We start from the raw sequence: 18,983 nt of genomic DNA, 5'->3' as shown, positions 1-18,983 counted from the left end.
AAGCATTTGGAACAGCATAAAGAATTCTTTATTCTTAACAGGTTATGGCATTGACCAATGCAGCTGCTGTGTCAAAGTTACAATATATATAAATATCAATGCAAGCTTAATGCTGCTTCACCATGTTTTAAATGTAGAAATATATATAAAAATATGAAATAAGATTAATGAAAATAAATATAAGTATTTGTTCAATCAAATAATAGTGTATAGTTACAGAACTGAAAAGAAAATAACCGGTGAGGCATGTGACGTAGTCAATGTATGTACATAAGTACAAAATATAAAACAAGAGCACATTATAAAAGCATGTCATTGCTCACACGCATTTAAGGTCAATCTATATTCCATAGTTCATATTTCTATTCACATTATATATATATATATATATATATATATATATATATATATATATATATATATATATATATATATACACTTTTAAATTCTTAGTAAGCTCAATCATTCAGGTCACCTGACTTGGTACATTATTCTAAGTAGTCTAGTTTTGAAGTAGTCTACGTGCATAAAAATGCTTTCATACACGTAGCGCCTAGGCCTATAGCAAGGATACTCTGCACATTTAACATTTATTCAAATTAAATGGACTGCATTTATATATAGCTCTTCTGACCAGTGGTCACTTCAAAGTGCTTTACAATTATTGCATAACATTCACCCATTCATGCTCAACCGGGGAGCAGTTAGGGTTGGGTGTCGTGCTTATTGACACCCCAACGCTCAGCTAGGAGGGGCCGGGGATTGAGCTGGGAACCTTCCGATTGCCTGTCAACCCACTCTACCTCCTGAGCCAGTGATGCCCCGTATTACTCTCTGAAAGTTACAATGTCGTTTTCCTATAATTTCATGAATTGTACTTGCATTTGAATAATATAGACTTATTTCACGTACTGTGATCACTAATGACACAATAATTATGGTATTTTCCTGAGCATAAAAACTGAACAAACACAATTTGTTGCTGCATAAATCAAAAAGCTGTACATAAGCAACAAAATGAAAAAAATAAAATAGTAATTTCTTCCTTAAATAACAAAAAAAATCCTTACATTTTTTTCTTCTGACTTGTATACATGCTACCACTTGGCCACAAAGAGCAGAGAGAGTTTCAAAAGATAATCCCTAAAAGGCTGAAGAGATGTCCTGATTTGTCAGAAATGAGCGGGGAGCTGTCTAAAATCCCAATTGGCTCATGCGAAGGCAGGCGAAGTCAACAGGAATCAGATGTTCTCACAGCACATTTCACCCACCAATAGCTGTCAGACGGCTCGGGCCACTTCTAACATATTACCCTCAAAAACAAGCTCTTCAATTGTATCTACAGCACCTTTAAGTGGTATTGCGTGATTTGGTGAAAACATGTCCTTATGGTGAACAGGATATGATCCTCTTCAGCTTCATGATCTCTTCAGTGGTGAGTTGAGGGAAGGGGGGGGAGGAGGAGGAGGAAGGTTTGTTCGTCGTCATCCCTTTCCACGCGACGGCCTCCTCTCTCGGCGAACGTGTGATGTCCACGCTAGCCTGGGCCGCTCTCTGGGAGGAGCCCTGGAAGTCCTCTCTGGCCGCGGGGGGGCTCCAGCTCCCCCCCAGCCGGAGGGGGAAGGGGTGGCCCTGTCCATGGGGGTCTCTGCTGAAGGCCTCCGGGGTTCGGTGGAAGTCCAGAGGGGGGTCCCACCCCGAAGGCCCCGTGCCGTAGACACCCTTCAGGAATGCGCTGGACAAGGCCAGCTGCTGGTGGTAGCCGGGGCCGGGTGGGTAAGGGTCGCTGTGGCCAGTGAGGACTGGCGGGCCGTAGTTGGGTTGGGGCTTCTGCCTCGGGGACCCCAACTTGGAGTCCCCCAGGGGGGGATTTCGAAGGGTTCTCAGGTCGAAGGGTGAGACCTCAGAGTCCATGCACAAGGCAGCGTTGGTGGGGCTGGGGCTGGGGCTGGTGGTGGTGGTGGTGGCGGTGTCTCCTTCGCCAGGGAACAGTTTGCTGGCTGGAGCGGAAGATGAGGAGATGAGTTTGATCCAGCCATGCAGCACCGACAACGGGATCTTTATCTCCCTTTTGCCGCTCTCTGCGTGCTCCCTCTTCAGGAAGGGCAGCCTGGCGCCGAACTCCAACACGTCTCGCCTGAGGCTCTGCTCGCTCTCCGCTCCCTCGTCCCACGCCAAACTCGGACCGCCGTCCGCCTTTGGAGACCCAATCGGTGACCGGACCCCCGGGGGGGTCCTCCGGGGATGGGCCGGCGATGCAGGGGGGCTTCCAGACGCACAGGTCCCGGGTATGGTCTTCAAGTTCAGGACGACGTCCTCCCTGGCGCCGTCGGGGTACGGTGGCGGGCTGCCTAGATACTGGCCGTCGCCGGGGTCTTGCTTCACACATGGCGGCGAGCCCTGGTCCCTCTCGCGGCTCGCCGGGTACAGAGGGGAGGGCTTGTTCAGGAACTTGGGGTTCTTGTTGGCGGAGGGCGGCGCAAAGGACGAGGCGGGGCTCTCGCGGGCCTCCGCGCGGGGCGCCCAGCCGCTGAGGTTGAGCGGCTCCTTCAGCGGCTCCAACAGCCCCGTGGAGGGATCGTACTGCTGGGCCAGGTAGCGCAGGTGCTCCAGGGACTTCTGGGCCGCCTCCATGGGCCTCTGGCGAGGGGCTGGGGGGTAGAAGGCTTGAGGCTGAGGCACTGCCGGGGGCGGCGGTGATGCTGGTGGAGGTGGAGGGGGTGGGGGTGTTGGGGCACGGGGGGCCAACGGGGGAGGACCTGGGGGGGGCCCCTTCAGCGATGGAGGCATGGGAACGTAGGTGGACAAGACGGGGTAGGAGTTGTGGTAGTAGTGGGGGTAGTGCACAGGCAGGGAGATCACCCTCAGGTGGGAGTTTGCGTTGCTGCGCGGGGCCTGGAAGGGCAGCAAAGGGGAAGGGTAGGTGTTATTCTGGGAGAACTAAGGAACCCCCATGGAGATCTTTCCAGGTTTAGTATCGAGGACGAATAGATCAGCGTAACTTCAATGATCTGTAAAGGTGATCATGTGGAAACATGGTGTATAATATGAGCAGAATGAGCGTACGCGACCTGGTGGAGGGGGGTGCCGGGTAACAGCCTGCGTTTCAACGGCCTCTGGACACCACCTTCCTCCAGCAGACCGTCGCAGGGCGGGCGCTTCTGAGTGGGCAGGACGGCCCTCAGCTGTACCCCTTTCAGGTAGCATTCGTAGGGCAGTAGGAGTCTGTGTGGGAACAGGAGGATACAGAACATAAATCACCCTGGTCAGCTTACTTCGGGTGAGAAACTAGTTCAGCAGCAGCAGCAAAAAAAAACAATAAGCAGGATTGTAATGATTGTAATTTGGACCGACTTTTCGTAGTGTCTACGGGTGCAGGTCGCAGCGCTGGTACTTCGGGGGTTGCCACCCAGCGTGTTGTAAACCTGTTTCCACAGCTGGTGGGTGGTGACCTGGACCAGGGGAAGCAGACCATCATTAACTGAACTGAAAAAAGGCGGATTGAATTATAAATGATCGTGTTTGGTTTGTTCTGTGCATCGGCATGTTGGTGACTTATTCAGGTTGTGTTTACCTGGTGGTAGCCCCCCAAATCCTTGACTGTCTTGTACATCAAATACAAATCAACTAACCAGGAAAAAGAAAAACAGAGGAAACGGTGGTAAGTCATTTGTAATTGTTTATACAGACACACGACAGGGCCATCGTGAACAATAATGTATAATGACCAACGGACTCTCACACAGGCACCACTTGTCATAATGTTACAAAAAGACGCAGGGGGAAAACATTAGCTAAACACAGATGCTCACTTCTCAGTACTTACTTTGTTTGAAGCCCAAGTGTGGGACTCTCTCGATGGGCGTGTCCCTCTTCTTCATGTTCAGATAGAGATCTTGAAGAAAAGCTTCCTCTGACATCTCATCTGGCTCCTTCTGTTCCTGCACTGTCATCGCCTCCTGGACCTTTCCATTGGCCATGACGCAGGGCTGAGAACACGGAGCACACGAACAATGTGCAATAAGGATAAGGTTGTCTGCAAAGAAAAGTTTTGATGTTTTTTTTTATGTCTTGTTCTAGAACCACAGACCCACAAACAATGAATTAAAATGTTCATGATGCAGTGCAGAACTTAAATGATGAATGATGAACACAACTTGTACTACACTGATATTAACCAAGTTGGTGTGCAATTTTATTATATCCATCAATGTTGCACATTTTTAAGTTAGTTTGGACTTATTTGCATTATATTTTTACTGCCATTAGAAATTAGTTAAGAGTTATTGAATTATTGGATACAAAGTATATAAAAAATGTAATAAATGCATGCAATGTGAATTTAATATAGTCCATTAAAAAGTAGATGAAGACTAATGAATGTCACCATGAACGTTCTTTGATTAATGGAACAATCATGTATTTATGTCAACAAAATCCATGGCCAATGACTTTAGAGCCTCCCCCTGAAGTCATGCCCAACATTTTTCTTTCTGCTCATATAAACACACGGAAAATAATAGCCTGAGGGTTTTACTAGAGAAAACTAAACTAATTACTAAACAAACAAGAGATGTATTTATGTATGTGTCTAGGCACCGGTCTTCCAATTTAACATCAGCTGATTTCTTAATTCAACATGTAAAAAAACCACAAACTATCTCCCAAAATGTCTATCTTAACTTGATGAATTAATTCTCAATCATCTACGTCTAAATGTTTCTTACCTTTTTCTACTGATGGTTGCAATTTCATAGACCCTTAGAAATCAGCTGATTCAGGGTAACCTACCAAGACTACTGGTAGCAGTATGTTAGTGTTACCTCCAGTGTTCTGCAAAGAATAAACTTAGTGAAAACAACAGAGGTGTTTTGAATGACAGAACGGCAACTGCGATGAGGGTGTATACTCCAACCTCTTCCTTAACAATGTCGGACCGGTTAAACCTGTTTGAAAATGAATGCAACGGCATCTTGGCATCACCTTATAGTAAATAAAAAACATAATATTAGGATCCTCATGCACAAAACTGTATTCATTGTTTGGAATAATAATATAAAATGAATAAAAAATAAACATGAGAGTTATTTTATATTAACTGACGCATGTAGTGTGTTCTGTAATTTGAAGAAACACAAATTCTATTTTTTTCAGTACTAAATTAATAATATTGCTGATTAATGGTTTTAAAATGTGACAGATTGCCTATGCCATGACACAGCTATGAATACGAGTGGAGTGACAAAAGTCTTTTTTTTTGTAATGACAATGGCCCTAATTACGCAGGGAAGGGCTGTGGAATTGAGGATGCTTTAATTATAGATATTAGATAAGAACCTGTGTGAGGGGTTGTTCACCTCTTCGTGAGAGACTTGAGGAAGCACTGACGGCATGAGAATAGATTTGATTGAGGGACTGCTTGTTGTGTGTGTCATATAGACCTACAATTATTCCATTGCCAGTTGGTTATTAGGATATTGTTATGATTATGATGGTGAATGAACATTTGCGCAGGTCGAGCGTAAAATGGCGAATAACTGAAAATACATAACCGTCAACGCTGATTACAAATCAGTTTGTGCATCTTTTAACACTTCATTGTGCGGCTCTATGCATGACTTTTTAAACAATGTGTCTTGTTTTTATTGGACCATGATGATTGATGGCGTTATAGCAAAGCCACCACATTAGCACAAGAGGTCGACAGTTAGATTGCAGCTGTCTGAGCTGGCAGTGTAATTCGTAAAACAATGTCATTAAACTGAATTCCAAGTTTAGAATTTCATCTATTAAAAAATAATATTAGTGTGTCACACCTAACAATTATAAAATAGGCTGCCAAACACTGGCAGGGTATGGTATATATTTCTTTCTCCTGAAACATAATATCTTAGCCAGTATCTATATGATTTTAATACTTTTACCCAACCAGGAATGTATATGGAGATACAAATTTTGCAATTTTAAGAACACTGTAGAAATTGGCACAAGGTTTGCAAAAAGATTGCACATCTTATCACCAAGTTGAATTCCAGAGTGATGTCTTTGTGTTTTTTGCAGTGTGAGGTGGAACGCTGCTGAAACACAAAGGCCACAGGTACATCGCTCCAGCCCCGCTCCTCTCAATCTGATGCTCAAAACCTTTAGAAGGAATTTAATCGAGAGGTTATCAGGGCAATATTAGACCCTTTGAGTGCCTAATCTCAGTCCCAATGACAATTTCAAGTAATTGTTTCTGTCCAATCGGGCTGAACCACTTTCATTCAGGCCTCATCCAATTATTTTTTTAAATTTAAACACCTTCGTGTCAACATCTCTTGGCAACCAGAAGAACAGTAATTTGACCAGTGTGCGGGGCATGATTCAGTTTAAATGTTGTGTATGGTTGGATTGCAGTTCTGGGAATTCAAATTGATGGCATGGGGAAATGTAACTGGCAACTATGAGTGAAACTACAATGGCCCTTTGTTTGAATTGAGGACTGCATAGCTATTTCAGTAAGAGGAACTACCGGTTGCCACAAACAGGAAAGATTTGTTGAGGATAAGATTTAAGAACATGTTAAATAGTGCAATAGTTATTCAAATATTGACACAATGTACGGGGCCTTAGATGCAATGCATCAAGACCGGACCGAGACAGGTCAATGGGTAGCTAGCCTGCTCCTACACAGCTTCATTTTTTTCTGTTTTACGAGGAACAAATTCCACTATTTGTCTCACAGGGGTGTTTTTGAAAAGTGTGTCAATCATGCTGACATAGCATGGTTGACAATAAACATGGAATGTTAATTAGCATGGCTGAGTGATCTCTGTATTCATTTTTGTTGCAATCCGTCAAAGACATATTGTGTCGTTTGCAACCTCATAGTGTAGACATTTTGAGGAAACAACTTCGAAGGACAGAAAAAAAGTCTTTGTCTATTGTTTGCAGCGCAAGATAAACAGAGAAGCACAGCGTGTAACGAATTGTTCCATGACACGTTTGCTCTTGACAACCTCACAGGCATGCTCCCGATCAGGAAGCCTAGTTTACAGATAATAATTATGAGGCCCATATTTCCTTTTAACAAACCCACCCTAACCTTACAAGGAACATGCATCTCTCAAATACATTGACATAAATATCGATATTGGCCATTGTATTTTAGAGATTTATGGGCTTGTACATCGTAATGTCTCATTGTTAAAGGTTGGGTATGGGATTTGCGAAACGCCAGCAGATTTTGAAAATACACAACTCAAATGGTCCTACCCCCTCTCCTTCAACGCTGACTCTGACTCCACCCATCCCAAGTACCTGGACGCGCAATCATGCGCGAGCGCGAACGCAGATGCGCGAGAGCGAGCCAGGCTAGCGTAGGTTTTCGTTAATCAACATGGCAACATTAAAAAAACAACATGGGGATGGTGGCGTCTTGTCTGCCATGGAAATTGTCTTCTACTGCTAGGTCCAAATGTGGATTAACTAGTTCCAGTAGCTACCGCAGGATAACAACAAACAGGAGCTTGCTCTGGGTCACGAGCTCTGGGTCACGAGTACTGCACGAAGGGGTCGCCCGCGGGGCGCGGGGGAGGGGGAGTGCAGTACGACCGTTTGATTGACGTACTTAATGTCCAATGCAACTCGGTGGCTCTGGAAATCATTGGCTGGAGTTTTTCGAGCCCTGCCCGTTCCACAGATGATTGACTTGTTTAATTTTCATGTCAGTACTTCTAACTCAGCGGCTGTAAGTGGGTTATGATAAGGATTTCAAGTAATTCTGCAAAAATGGCCAAAAAAGCGAATTCCATACCCAACCTTTAAGCTTCGGAGCATAGTAAGAGCAACAGCTCTAAGATGGTAAGTAACAAGGGCAATGCTAAAAATAAGCCTCACCATTATAGCAGCAATCAGCTAAGCCCAGTACCCAGCGCCAAGCACAGCAAAGCTGAGCACACCTGTGGTTACAAATACAGCCGCTCCCCGTCCCATTCAAAGGGCGATTACCCTGTTAGTGATGCACAATAACACTCACCCGGGAAGAGGGGACACAAGTGACTGTGCCCCCACATCTTAAAATGTGTATGAGATAAAAGAGGATGATGAGGATGTTAATGTTGTGGTCCTGAGCAGCACCACAGCCAGCAGTGAATCACAGACGATTGTCTTTTAATATTGACACAGGTGCTGATATTACCGTCTTACCGCACACAGTGTTTAAACAGGTTTTTGAACAGCTCTCGTCCACCCACCCCTACTGCTGCATCAAAGCCACTGACTGGACCTACGAGAAATCCCTTGGATGGCTCAGCTGTTGCTGAGAAAGGTGTTAGAAGGGTGACAGAGGAGGATACGTCATCAGACACCGCAACGTCGCTGGGGAGGCCTGCTATTGGTAAACTTGAGCTGGATGCACGTGTGGACAGCAACAGCATAGAAAATCTGAGAACAAGCGACCCGTAGCTGTGCAGCGGCCCCAGAGAGATGCATCAGCCATATGCCATTTGCCTCAGACCAGGTGTCACCCGTTCTTCTTGAAGACACCCAGACGGATTCCCCTGAACTGAATAGACAAGTGAAACAAGAACTCTTACCACAAGACCTCAGGGTGTTGGCAGAGTGGAGAAACGGACGGGCTGGTATGCTGCATCGTTGTGGTGCCGAAGGCAGCGGGGGCAGTGAGTTTATGTGTCGATCTCACAAAGCACAACGGATCTGTATGCAGGGAAAAGTTAAATCATCCTACCATCGGTCGAGGTATCACCGGGAATGCCGTGTTCTTCAGTAAACTTCATGCCAATAGGGGGTTCTGGCAAATACCCCTGACTGAAGATTCAGCAAAATACACAACGTTCATCACACCCATCTAGCGTTATCACTTCCACAGGCTTGCTTTAAAGATGGTCTCTGCCCCAGAGCACTTCCAAACAGAATGGTGACAGGTCAAAAATGGCCTCTAGGGCTTCGTCTGCCATATGGATGAGGTGCTGGTGTAGGGTCGGTCGCAGGAGGAGCATAACACCCGTAGGCCCTCAGGGCGTGGTGAAGTGCAGGGAGCGTGCACGGCAGTCAGTGTGGTGGCCGGGCCTGAGCCTGCCGCTGAATGAACTGGTCCGCCAGTGTCGACCATGCTGCAAAGAGAGGCACGATAGCATGGAGCCACTGAAGCCATCACACTACCCCCACAGACTGTTGCAGAAGGTGGGAGCTGACCTCTTCATGCTGAGAAGCAAGACTTACCTATTGGTGGTACCTGGAGATATTCCAGCTCAATCCCTCCAGGTTGACTGATGTCATTGTCCACCTGAGATTCATCTTTGCACGAAAGACTGATGATTGACAATGGTCCACAGTCCTCTGTAAACACTCAAAAGAGAGACAGGACTTTGTGAAGTGAAAAATGTGATGGAATGGTGAATGGAAACCGGACATTAATCTGAACATTTATAATGTATCTTTCAAAACTAATTAAAATGATAAAATGTGTTTAAAGCCAGGTCTACATGTGATGGGACTCAAGTGTTAAATTAGGGTTACATGAAGAGATGCTTAGTTTTAAATAAGTATTTCCAGGGGAGGGGAGATGTGGCATAATTGGCGTGTTTCAGATCATCTGCCTTTGCGTGCATGCATGCACGAGACTTGAAAACATCTGCCGGAACTAGAAATACGCCAGTCAGAAATACGCTAAGTTCCCCCCACATCAAGTCGGACACAGGTGCACTTCTCGTGGTTTGAACAAGCATAGTTTGAAAGGAGATATGTCATTTCTCACAAGGGAAATTCCATGTGATAATTCCAACCAACTAGGGTAACGTCATTGTTGAGGGGAGTGTCTTCTGTCCGCATTTATTTGAGACCATATGCACAGAAATGCGGAGGGATCTCCCGTGAGTTTTTAAATTCATTTGACTTCGTCGCATAGGGAAGTTATCACCAGGATTTCTGACGTTTTGATCCCAGAATGCATTACGTTATGTGAGGCAACGCAACGCATGCTTGATCTGAAACTCGCCTAATCTTACGATGAGGTTATGACACAATAGGGCACGGTATGATGACAGCATCAGAAAGTGTCAGGGGGCAGTCTTGAGCTGAAGTGATGCTTGTAGTCATGTTCTGAATAAACTCGATGTAAATATACAATTGGACTCACCATTGATGGATCTAGCAAATTGGGGGCCCCAGGCGAAGATATGTATGCGCCTTAGTTTGTGTAGCACTACACAAACTAATAGGCACGATGGAACCAAAAAGAGAATAAGGTTTCAGGTAACATGCAAAAATGCAAAGAGAATCAGCACTGTTATTTATTTTTTCTTTAAGATCAAATCAATATCAATATAACCAGCAAGACAAGGGTAACCCCCCCCAAACAGTGACATACTTAGCAAAACATCACAAACAGCCATATACTTAGAAAGATAAAAATTGCCAAGATGAATAATCTACCTTGTACTGTATATGTGAGTGAGGTTGCAATTTGCATTGCACTTGAGATTGACATTTCAAACTTTCTACAAAAACTATGTAAAGGAGAAGAGAGAGGAGAGAGAGACGAGAGATGAGAGGAGATGACGATAGGAGAGAGACGAGAGAGAGAGAGAGAGAGAGAATAGCCCAATCTCAAAGGAGCCCTGAAGGACTAGGACTATGGACTCACGACTTAATTGATCTCAGGTGCTAATAGTGAGCGAGTTTGTGAGTCCAAATGAGGCTCAGATAGGTATAGTTGGATGGGACAGCACTCTCACTAGAGCACATGGTACCTTGACAACGTTTAATGACAAGTTTGGGAATTCTCATTTTTTGTTTTTTTGTAAATGTAATGAAACTGATTGGTGAGCTGATCCAAATGATCCGGCTCACTAAAAAGGCCGAAAATTCCCATCTGGTCGCACATTGACAGTAGTGTCATCTTGTTTTTTTACCTTCCTAGTTTCCTGATTCCCCTATGGTCTCCGGTAAAACTCACAATGCTTTGAACTTTGGGTAATTCCCTTAGGTGAAGTCAGCAATGATGCAGACTCACGGAAAGGGCTTGGTCAGTTTGGACTCAAACCCTCACGCCCTTTGGAATTAGACATTGGACAGCCCTAAAGCCTTAATAATTGGTTATTAAGTCTGTGAGTCCGGACATTGGGATTAGGCCAGAGTGTCTATGAGAGAGATGAGATTGATTGTTCTCCACATCTACTTATTGACGTCTTCTCACAGGTCTTCACCTAGCGCCACTTCAAAGCTAGCTGATGCTGCTGCTGTAGCATGTTCAACGCAAATGTTTGTGGATGATGGCTAGTTTTAGCAGCCTAACATGGCCGAGTCTGATTGGACTCTGGGGCTGGGTGAGGCTGCACACCTGTTGTGCATTGAGTAATCAGTGTGCATTGGTTAGACCAGCCATCACTACACAGACCCTTGCCATGTTCAGTATCAAACCTGTGCAATAAAACAGATTTTTAATGGAATGGAGGAGCCCAAAATAAGTCATCTAGGTGGATCGTGACAGCCAGCTTGTTGTGGTGAAGCATGGACATTTGCTACACTAGGACAGCCTTTCCAGACCACTGGGGACCCAAAAGTGCTGTCTAGGGACCCACAGGCCAGCAGCAGCAACAACGGACAGCCACCAACCAGCACCAGTCCTTTCCACAACAACAGTTAAGGAGCCGAGCGGAGGATGGGAGAGGCAGCCCTGCAACTAGCCGCCCCTGCATTCAGCACGCAGCAACCCAGGCCAAGCCACCCCTCAGCCAGTCAGAACAGGAGCAATGGGCCCCATGCTTGAGGGAGAAGGGGAAGGCCCTGTCGCCCTGGGAGAGGCTGGTCCTACATCGGCCTGTTTCCGACCCTCCGAAGAGCTACCGCCGCAGTCACGCTGAAACCTCGACCCAACCTGCCCCGTCCAGACAGCCCTGCAACGTTCGTCGACACCTCACCCAGGCAGGGCAGAATCCCAGGCCTCCAGTTTCCAGGGTGGAGGGGGAGGTTGGGTTGGTGTGTAACCCTGGGGGTTGTGATGACAATTGGATTTGGGTTTTTTATTTAGTCTAGTTATGGTAACCCTGGTCAGAGTCCGTTTAAGTTGGGTATGGTAATGCTGGTCAGTCTAGTTTATGTATTATTTTTTTGGGATGGGAGGGATGGGAAGTAGGCTATGGCTGGGGAATCTCCCCAGCCTCAATTTGGTGTTGGGGGTATGTGGGAGTGTGTGGATGATGGATGGTTTAAGCAGTCACACTTGACACAAGGCAGACTAATTGGACTCTTGGGCTGGGTGAGGCTGCACACCTGTTGCACATTGATCAATGTGCACAGGTTAAACCAGCCATCACCACACGCACTCGGGAGAGAAGTTTTATCTATCTTTTTTTTACATGTCCATTCTACACTCCACCTCGGTGACTTATTTTTGGGCTCGTCCCAGACAACGGACTGCAAAGGTTGGATATGACTTAGGCCATTGACAGTGGTGCACCACTTCCGTTGAACTACTGGTATTCAATTCTACGACAGAATTGAATACCAGTAGTGGTCCACTACATAATATTCCAATATTATACATTAGAACAATATGACCTATTATTCTGCCGTGATCAATGCACAACAGGTGTGCAGCCTCACCCAGCCCCAGAGTCAAATCAGAATCGGCCAGGTGAGGCTGCTTAAGCCAGCCATCATCCACACACACTCCCACAATAGCTTACAAGTAAAAATTTAAGTTAAAATCCCGTCCTCTTGAGAGCCTGATCCGTTCTGGGCTACTGTAGAAACATGGCTGGGCAACATGGTGGGTGTTCCGTGCAAGAGGACCGTATTTAGACATAAAGAGCTCATTCTATGGTAATATAAGTGCAATGATTCTAATTTGTATTTAACAGTAATTAAAACATGCATATGAATATTATATTCCATTTCTGCGTAGTCTGTTCTGCTATAGGCTACAACCCCTACACATTTCACCATTGAATAAAGGGACCAAATGAAGAAAGACTTTTTGTAAGGTTCAAGTTATATTTCTTTGAGTTAAGGCCGAAAGAAAACAGTAGTGACAGCAATATCGGGAAACTGTTGATTCTGGAATGAAAGCAAATGAGACATTCTGCATAACTTCTATCAGAGGTGACTGAAGGGTCACCACTGATAGAAGGTATGAAGAATGTCTAATTTGACTCTCCAGTCACCTCTGTGATGCATTTTGTGCCTACTCTCATTTGTCATTATCTGTTTCCTGATCATGTGGGTGTGGTGGCAAATAGGACAAAGGAATGCGGAGAATGAGATTAAGAGATTCAAGGTCTAATGGCATGCCACCAGTGGGGTATACCACGAAGCTCGCTGAACATACCCAGGCTTTCTTGGGAAAACCTGGCTCGACAGAGCCGCAACTCGCAATCAGAGTTAAATGGTACCACGAAGCTCACTTTAGATTCAATTAGTTGAACCAGGTTTTCCGCTTTAGGTTCAGTGCGCGTTCACATGAAAGGGGCGTTTTTTGCGTCATTTTTCTAACCTTTACGATAGATCAAGCAGTCTATATGCGTGTAAGTGAAAAGATTCTGCATATTGTCTGTAAAATAACTATGCCAAATGCAGAATTGTTCGCCATTAATCCAAATAGAATGATGATGATTTAAAAATGCATAAGCAACGTCCATCCTGCCTTATTCGATCATTTAGGGAATTCACTTTAAATACATCCTATTTAAGAAATATATCGCATGTTTCGACGGTGAGAGGTAGCGTTTGTAGCGTAGAGGATTAGTATAAGACCCGAACGCCAGCGACCGGGGTTCAAATTCGCCGGTCTCATCATTGCATTTTACCCCCATAGATGTGGTGCCAGCACGGCCTTGAAAATATGGGTTCAAGTTCGAATAAGCACAAAAATATAATTCCATATGCTTTAGCGAATAAGTATTCCATATGCATGAGAATTAGGACTTTTTAAGCTTCACATAAATTCGCGTCACTTGGGAGTCGAACCCTCCGCGCAGAAATTCAAGACTGACGCGCTACCTCCACTCTAGCACTCTGTCACTGAGACACAATGCGCAACAGTAATCATTGTCTATATAAGGTCCAAAAGGACGCTCAAATAATGAACACCCTCTTATGAGAATCTCTATCTCTCACGAAGAACCCCAATTTCGTTGTTTGTACAATGACAATAAAGTCTGAAATCTGAATATCGTCAGACAATGCCAAGGGATCGGTTCTGTCCCGTAAAACCCTCTGCCATTGTCAGAGGAGGGGTTAGGAAGCTGCGCACGCCGATTTAAGTAGCCGATCTCCGGCTAGACTAAGCCGAAAAACTGCTCCCGACCAGGTTTGGTTGCGAGCATAAGTCACCATGGCGATACAGCGACGCTAAAAGAGATCGACTTTCGTGGTACAACTAACCCAGGCTTGGAGCTCAACATACCTCGCTAACCCTCTAAGCGAGCTTCGTGGTACAGGGCACAGGTGTGTTGTGATTAGCCGTTACAAGCCGTTTTGGAAATCTGCCCCTTATGACATCACAGGTAGGCGTGTCCACCTAGATGTGTGCTGGATAGATCAATATACCAGCCTACCCAGTGACCTGTAGCAAACGTTGCTCATCTATCCTTCACACATCTAGGTGGACCCGCCCACCTGGATGCCATAAGGGGCAGATTTCCAAAACGGCTTGTAACGGCTAATCACACCACACCTGGTGGAATGACATGGGACCTTTAAATGACAAAGGAAATAAATAATATTGAGTTCCTTGCAAAACTATTTTAAGGTCGTCCTAGAGCAAGTGGTTGCATTTATCTTATTAGGTCTACTCTACCGGCAGTCGATGGGCTTGACCACTAGATGACCCTAGTATCCTATATATTGTATATATATAATAGTGGTTTAGGGCGTACAAAACCGAAATATAAGATTGCAAACTACAAATAACAATAGTACTAGAATCCCTTAACCACTACCAATTTCTTAATGTTGCTAAATGTTTTATGAAATTACCTCTGTGTTATTTTTTATTTGCTCACTCAGCCTTTTCTGATCTCACAACGGGCGCCTGGAACGGGATTCTTCAAATCTGTGTTACTGAAGGGAGAGAGGGAAGAACTTCCTAAAGATGGAAGACGATTCCGTTAATTGTTTAGAGGTTTAGAAAACCTCACGTTCTTCTAATCATGTTGTTCTCACTCCGGGGACTGTTTAATGTCGACTGGAGTAGGCTACACAGTTCATAGGATATAAACAGAAATTGTGGTAAACTGGGAAACCCTATAATCCATGATCCTCTCTCAGCCCAGTAGACCGAGGTGGATACAATTCTTCCGAATATACAGTGGTCACGCCTGTTGGGTATTTCAGGTCTCCAATTAACGTAACTTGCGGAGAAACTGGCAGGTAACTATAGGCCTACACGATACCGCAGGTATAAATTAGCCTCTCTTCATCACACAGACTAGATTTTTTTCTCCTAATGCATTGAAGACTAAATAGTTGCACAAGGTAAATATCCCTTGCATGACATTAATTCTAAACCCATGCGAGATCTAAGAATTGTTCTTGGCCTGATTCATTGTCCTAACTAGTCAGATGTTTCCACTGCGTTTGACATCGAAAGGATTGCAAAGATGTGTATTGCCTCTTATGTTGTCTCTGGGTCCGCTTTACTCGCGCTGAGCGTAATTGCGAGCAGCTATTCACGAGGACCATTTTAACTTGAATTGTTAACAACAGGCCTATGTCATTTATTAGTTGACCACACAGTGGCGCTGCGCCACTGCCATTAATGAGTGTTATGTAATTTGTTCTATTTGGACTAGGATTTTTAACTAGTGTAACGAGTGGACTAGTAGCAATATGGCAAACAAATTGTAGAAAATCAAGATACTTTTGCTCCATAGATTAATGATATATTGCAATCAGTTATTTATAAACCTTTTTTTAAATATATACATAAAAAAAATGGATACAGAATCATTTATTTACATTATTGAATGACGAATGCACAAAATCTGATTCAGACACTGTTTAACCAATGCATTCATATCAGCCTTGATAAACCACTCATTTATAACTTACTGAATGACAAAACCTTGTATAATAACTGTTCAATTCATCAACTTATAATTGATGATCTATAGAGGATAATTATTGCAACGGCATATCTAAATGGGAAAAATGTCAAGCCACTTTCATTTTGTAATGTCAAAATGTGTTAGTGTGTGTGTTTGGTCTTACCATGTGTTGTAACACTTGTAAATTGCATGGTGGTTTGGGTAACACTGAAGTAAGTTACTAGCCCGTAGCTCCACTCGTAGGTAAGAGATGTGGGCTTCTGATGGTGGCATTTGTACGGCCCTGGCCCATGTATAGATCAGAGGATGGGATGTTCCCAAGGATGATGATTGGCGTGTCTGAGTAAATAAAATATAATCACCAACATAAATGCCTCACTTTTTGCCCATCATGGAAGCCATTTGATAGGTAAATAGCATCATTTTACGGGAAATATTAGGGATTGACTCTTGGACTGTTTAGTAATACAGCAAAGGTCACGCCAACAAGGACTTCCATATGTCAAAACAGCAGTTCACTAAAGTTTGAGTAGAATGTCACATCGATCTGTCTGATAGATATTATTATTTTTTATTTCAAATTGGGTATTTGCATTGATTTTATCCCTGCAGAGATGGAGTTATTTGTGTTCTGGACACTAATAATAGTGCATTTGTGAATTTGTTACTTTGATGGTTTCTAAAAGACCACCAATTATAAATTTGAAGAACGTTTAAGAAAAGGTATCCCTTCTATCTATTCCACAATTTGGGCGTGTCCAGCTGCTGGAACGAGTTGATTGGTCGACTGCATCATCTGGTTGGCTGGCATTGAGACCTCCCCTCATACGTCTCTGCGTGGACACTCACCCTTGATATGTCACAAAGGGATATGTTTTGAACTAGGGGCCCTTCAACTCTAGCAATTTAGAATTACAGCCGCTAAACCCATCCCCCCCCCCCCCCCCCCCCCCCCCCCCCCCCCCCCCGCAGATCCATTAACGCTTTTGTCTACAAAGACGGTTTTGTCATTTTGAACTTCATATGTAGTCCCCTGACATTCCTCCAATATTCCAATATCAATGAAACCAGGTGTATAAAGCCCATCCGTCAACATTTTAATACACTGAACCACTTGTAGTTATTCTGGACTAGTGATGGAAAATCTTTAGTGTCAACCAATGAGCACATCTTGAAACGAAGCCCCTTCCTATACTGTGGACCATAATGGACTGCAGTGATCCCTGCATGGTCGCAGGACTCTCGTCATGCATTATGTATTTCCCCCGCTCCCCAGGTATTCTTCAGTTTCACTTTCACTTTCCTGACCTCCTTGTACCGTTTAAAGCACAGGAGAACTTTAATTAACTAAATTATCATAATGTTCACACCAAAAGGACGTATTGCTGTTTAAGTGATGCGGTAAGCAATGCTGAAATGTTCTTCACTCTGACCCTCCCTAGAGACATATAGCCTACTGCAGACTTGAACTTTCACCTTGGCTGTTCGCACTCAAGGTGAGAGCGTGATCCGTTCAAAAGAACAAACTGCTTGTCTTTCCTATCTGAAAATCGTAGGTTCTTTACTGGATAAATGTTAAGTTAACCTAGCGTAGGTGTCTATTTGACAAATCTATGTCAGACATGATTCTTTTACAAACATGTAAGTGTAGCTTGTGTTTGGTTATCGTTATGAAAAGGGGTTTTGGTTTAGGGGAATGCCTACAGGGAAAGCGTCAATGTGCTTTTCTTCATCTTTATATTTAAATGTTTTATGTAGTTGTACCTATGTCACCTGAATCTGCAGTTAATAGGAAGAGCTAGGGCGTGGCAATCATTTAGATAAAGCACGTCGATTTACATTCAAGCAGATGAAAATATTACATTCATACCATCATATTTCAGCATGCTTCTGGGGTTTTCTAGCCGACTGTGCAAATGTGGTCAACCTCTGTAAGAAGACGTTGATGGGAGGGAGACGAGTTTGACATCGGTCTGTTCATTAATTAGTTGAATGAAATAGAAGAAGGGCCCTGTGGAGCCACATCGGCCATTACGGACTGACCTCGGCGCACTCACCTCGGAACTGACTCACCTCAGCGCGGACTGACCTCACCGCCCGCCAGCCCTCCTGGGTAAAGCCAGCGCTAGTTGGTATGGAGCAGTGTCACAGTACGACCCGACCCCCATCCCCATCTCAAGGGGGCTTATAGCAAACTCGATGTGTATGCAGAAACCTAACTTAGGTACCTTGCCTGTGTAGGTTTCAGTAGCACTTTCAAAGAAGTAGCTTTTGGGGTAAGCTGCTCCGATATTGTCTTAGATTTATTATCCGTTCCTCTCAGGAGGTAAAAGTAAAAGGGAAATGTGGACATAAAGGATCCGGCTAGCGGCCAAAGCCGAACAAATGAGGTTGGAAAATATTAAGGTTTGGTTGAATAGAACAGGAAGTAAAGAGGAGGATTGTAAGGACGGCTTATTGAAATATGCTGCGTTCATACACTGACCTATGCACAGAGAAAAGGTGAAAGGGCTGTGACCTCAAAACGAGTCATCAGACCTGGTAGACACTCCTCCACACGTCTACTCTTCATTTCTTTATTAATTGCAATCCAGTGTGCCGTTACCTCGAGTGGGTGTAACAAGAGTCACTGAGCGCTTGGACACCGGGTTTGTGTTTGTAATCCACAGACTGTTTATTTCAGTCCCCAGGAGTTCAACAGAACACAAGTCTTTGAACATAAATTAAAACTCCACTCAAACTCGGTCCCGGGGTGCGTTCCTGGCGATCTCTGGTGCGATCGCCCGGCAGTCCAGCAAACCACGGGTCGTTAAACGTAAATTCTACTCCGCTCCAAGTGGTAACAGGGTGCGTTCCTGGCGATCTCGGGTAGCGATCGGCTCTCTCTCGTCTCCCCATCCCTCCTACTACGAGACAAAGCAGGCACGTAAATAC

At 44.5% G+C, this 18,983-nt stretch overlaps 1 protein-coding gene across 1 annotated transcript; it reads right to left on the bottom strand.

The window, feature by feature from the left end:
• Window positions 1–5: 5 nt before the first annotated feature.
• Window positions 6–4,866, bottom strand: arid6 (AT-rich interaction domain 6). The gene is made up of 6 exons (XM_030355225.1): window positions 4,728–4,866; window positions 3,827–4,036; window positions 3,575–3,627; window positions 3,355–3,452; window positions 3,072–3,225; window positions 6–2,895 (listed from the first exon to the last, which is right to left on the bottom strand). Exons 1-6 carry the CDS (start codon window positions 4,753–4,755, stop codon window positions 1,387–1,389), a joined length of 2,052 nt encoding a protein of 683 aa, XP_030211085.1. The 5' UTR covers window positions 4,756–4,866; the 3' UTR covers window positions 6–1,386.
• Between the last annotated feature and the right edge of the window lie 14,117 nt (window positions 4,867–18,983).

This window comes from Gadus morhua, chromosome 4, assembly GCF_902167405.1.
Source record: "Gadus morhua chromosome 4, gadMor3.0, whole genome shotgun sequence".
In the NCBI taxonomy this organism is placed as follows: Eukaryota; Metazoa; Chordata; class Actinopteri; order Gadiformes; family Gadidae; genus Gadus; species Gadus morhua.
This window is presented reverse-complemented; position numbering and strand designations above follow the sequence as displayed.

Excerpts from the sequence above, each read along its gene's own strand:
- arid6 (XM_030355225.1), bottom strand. The coding sequence starts at position 4,755 with ATGAAATTGCAACCATCAGTAGAAAAAG. Across the intron at positions 3,453-3,574 it reads ATTTGGGGGGCTACCACCAG|GTCACCACCCACCAGCTGTG; the intron begins GTAAACACAACC and ends CCCCTGGTCCAG. Across the intron at positions 3,226-3,354 it reads ACCCGTAGACACTACGAAAA|ACTCCTACTGCCCTACGAAT; the intron begins GTCGGTCCAAAT and ends GTTCCCACACAG.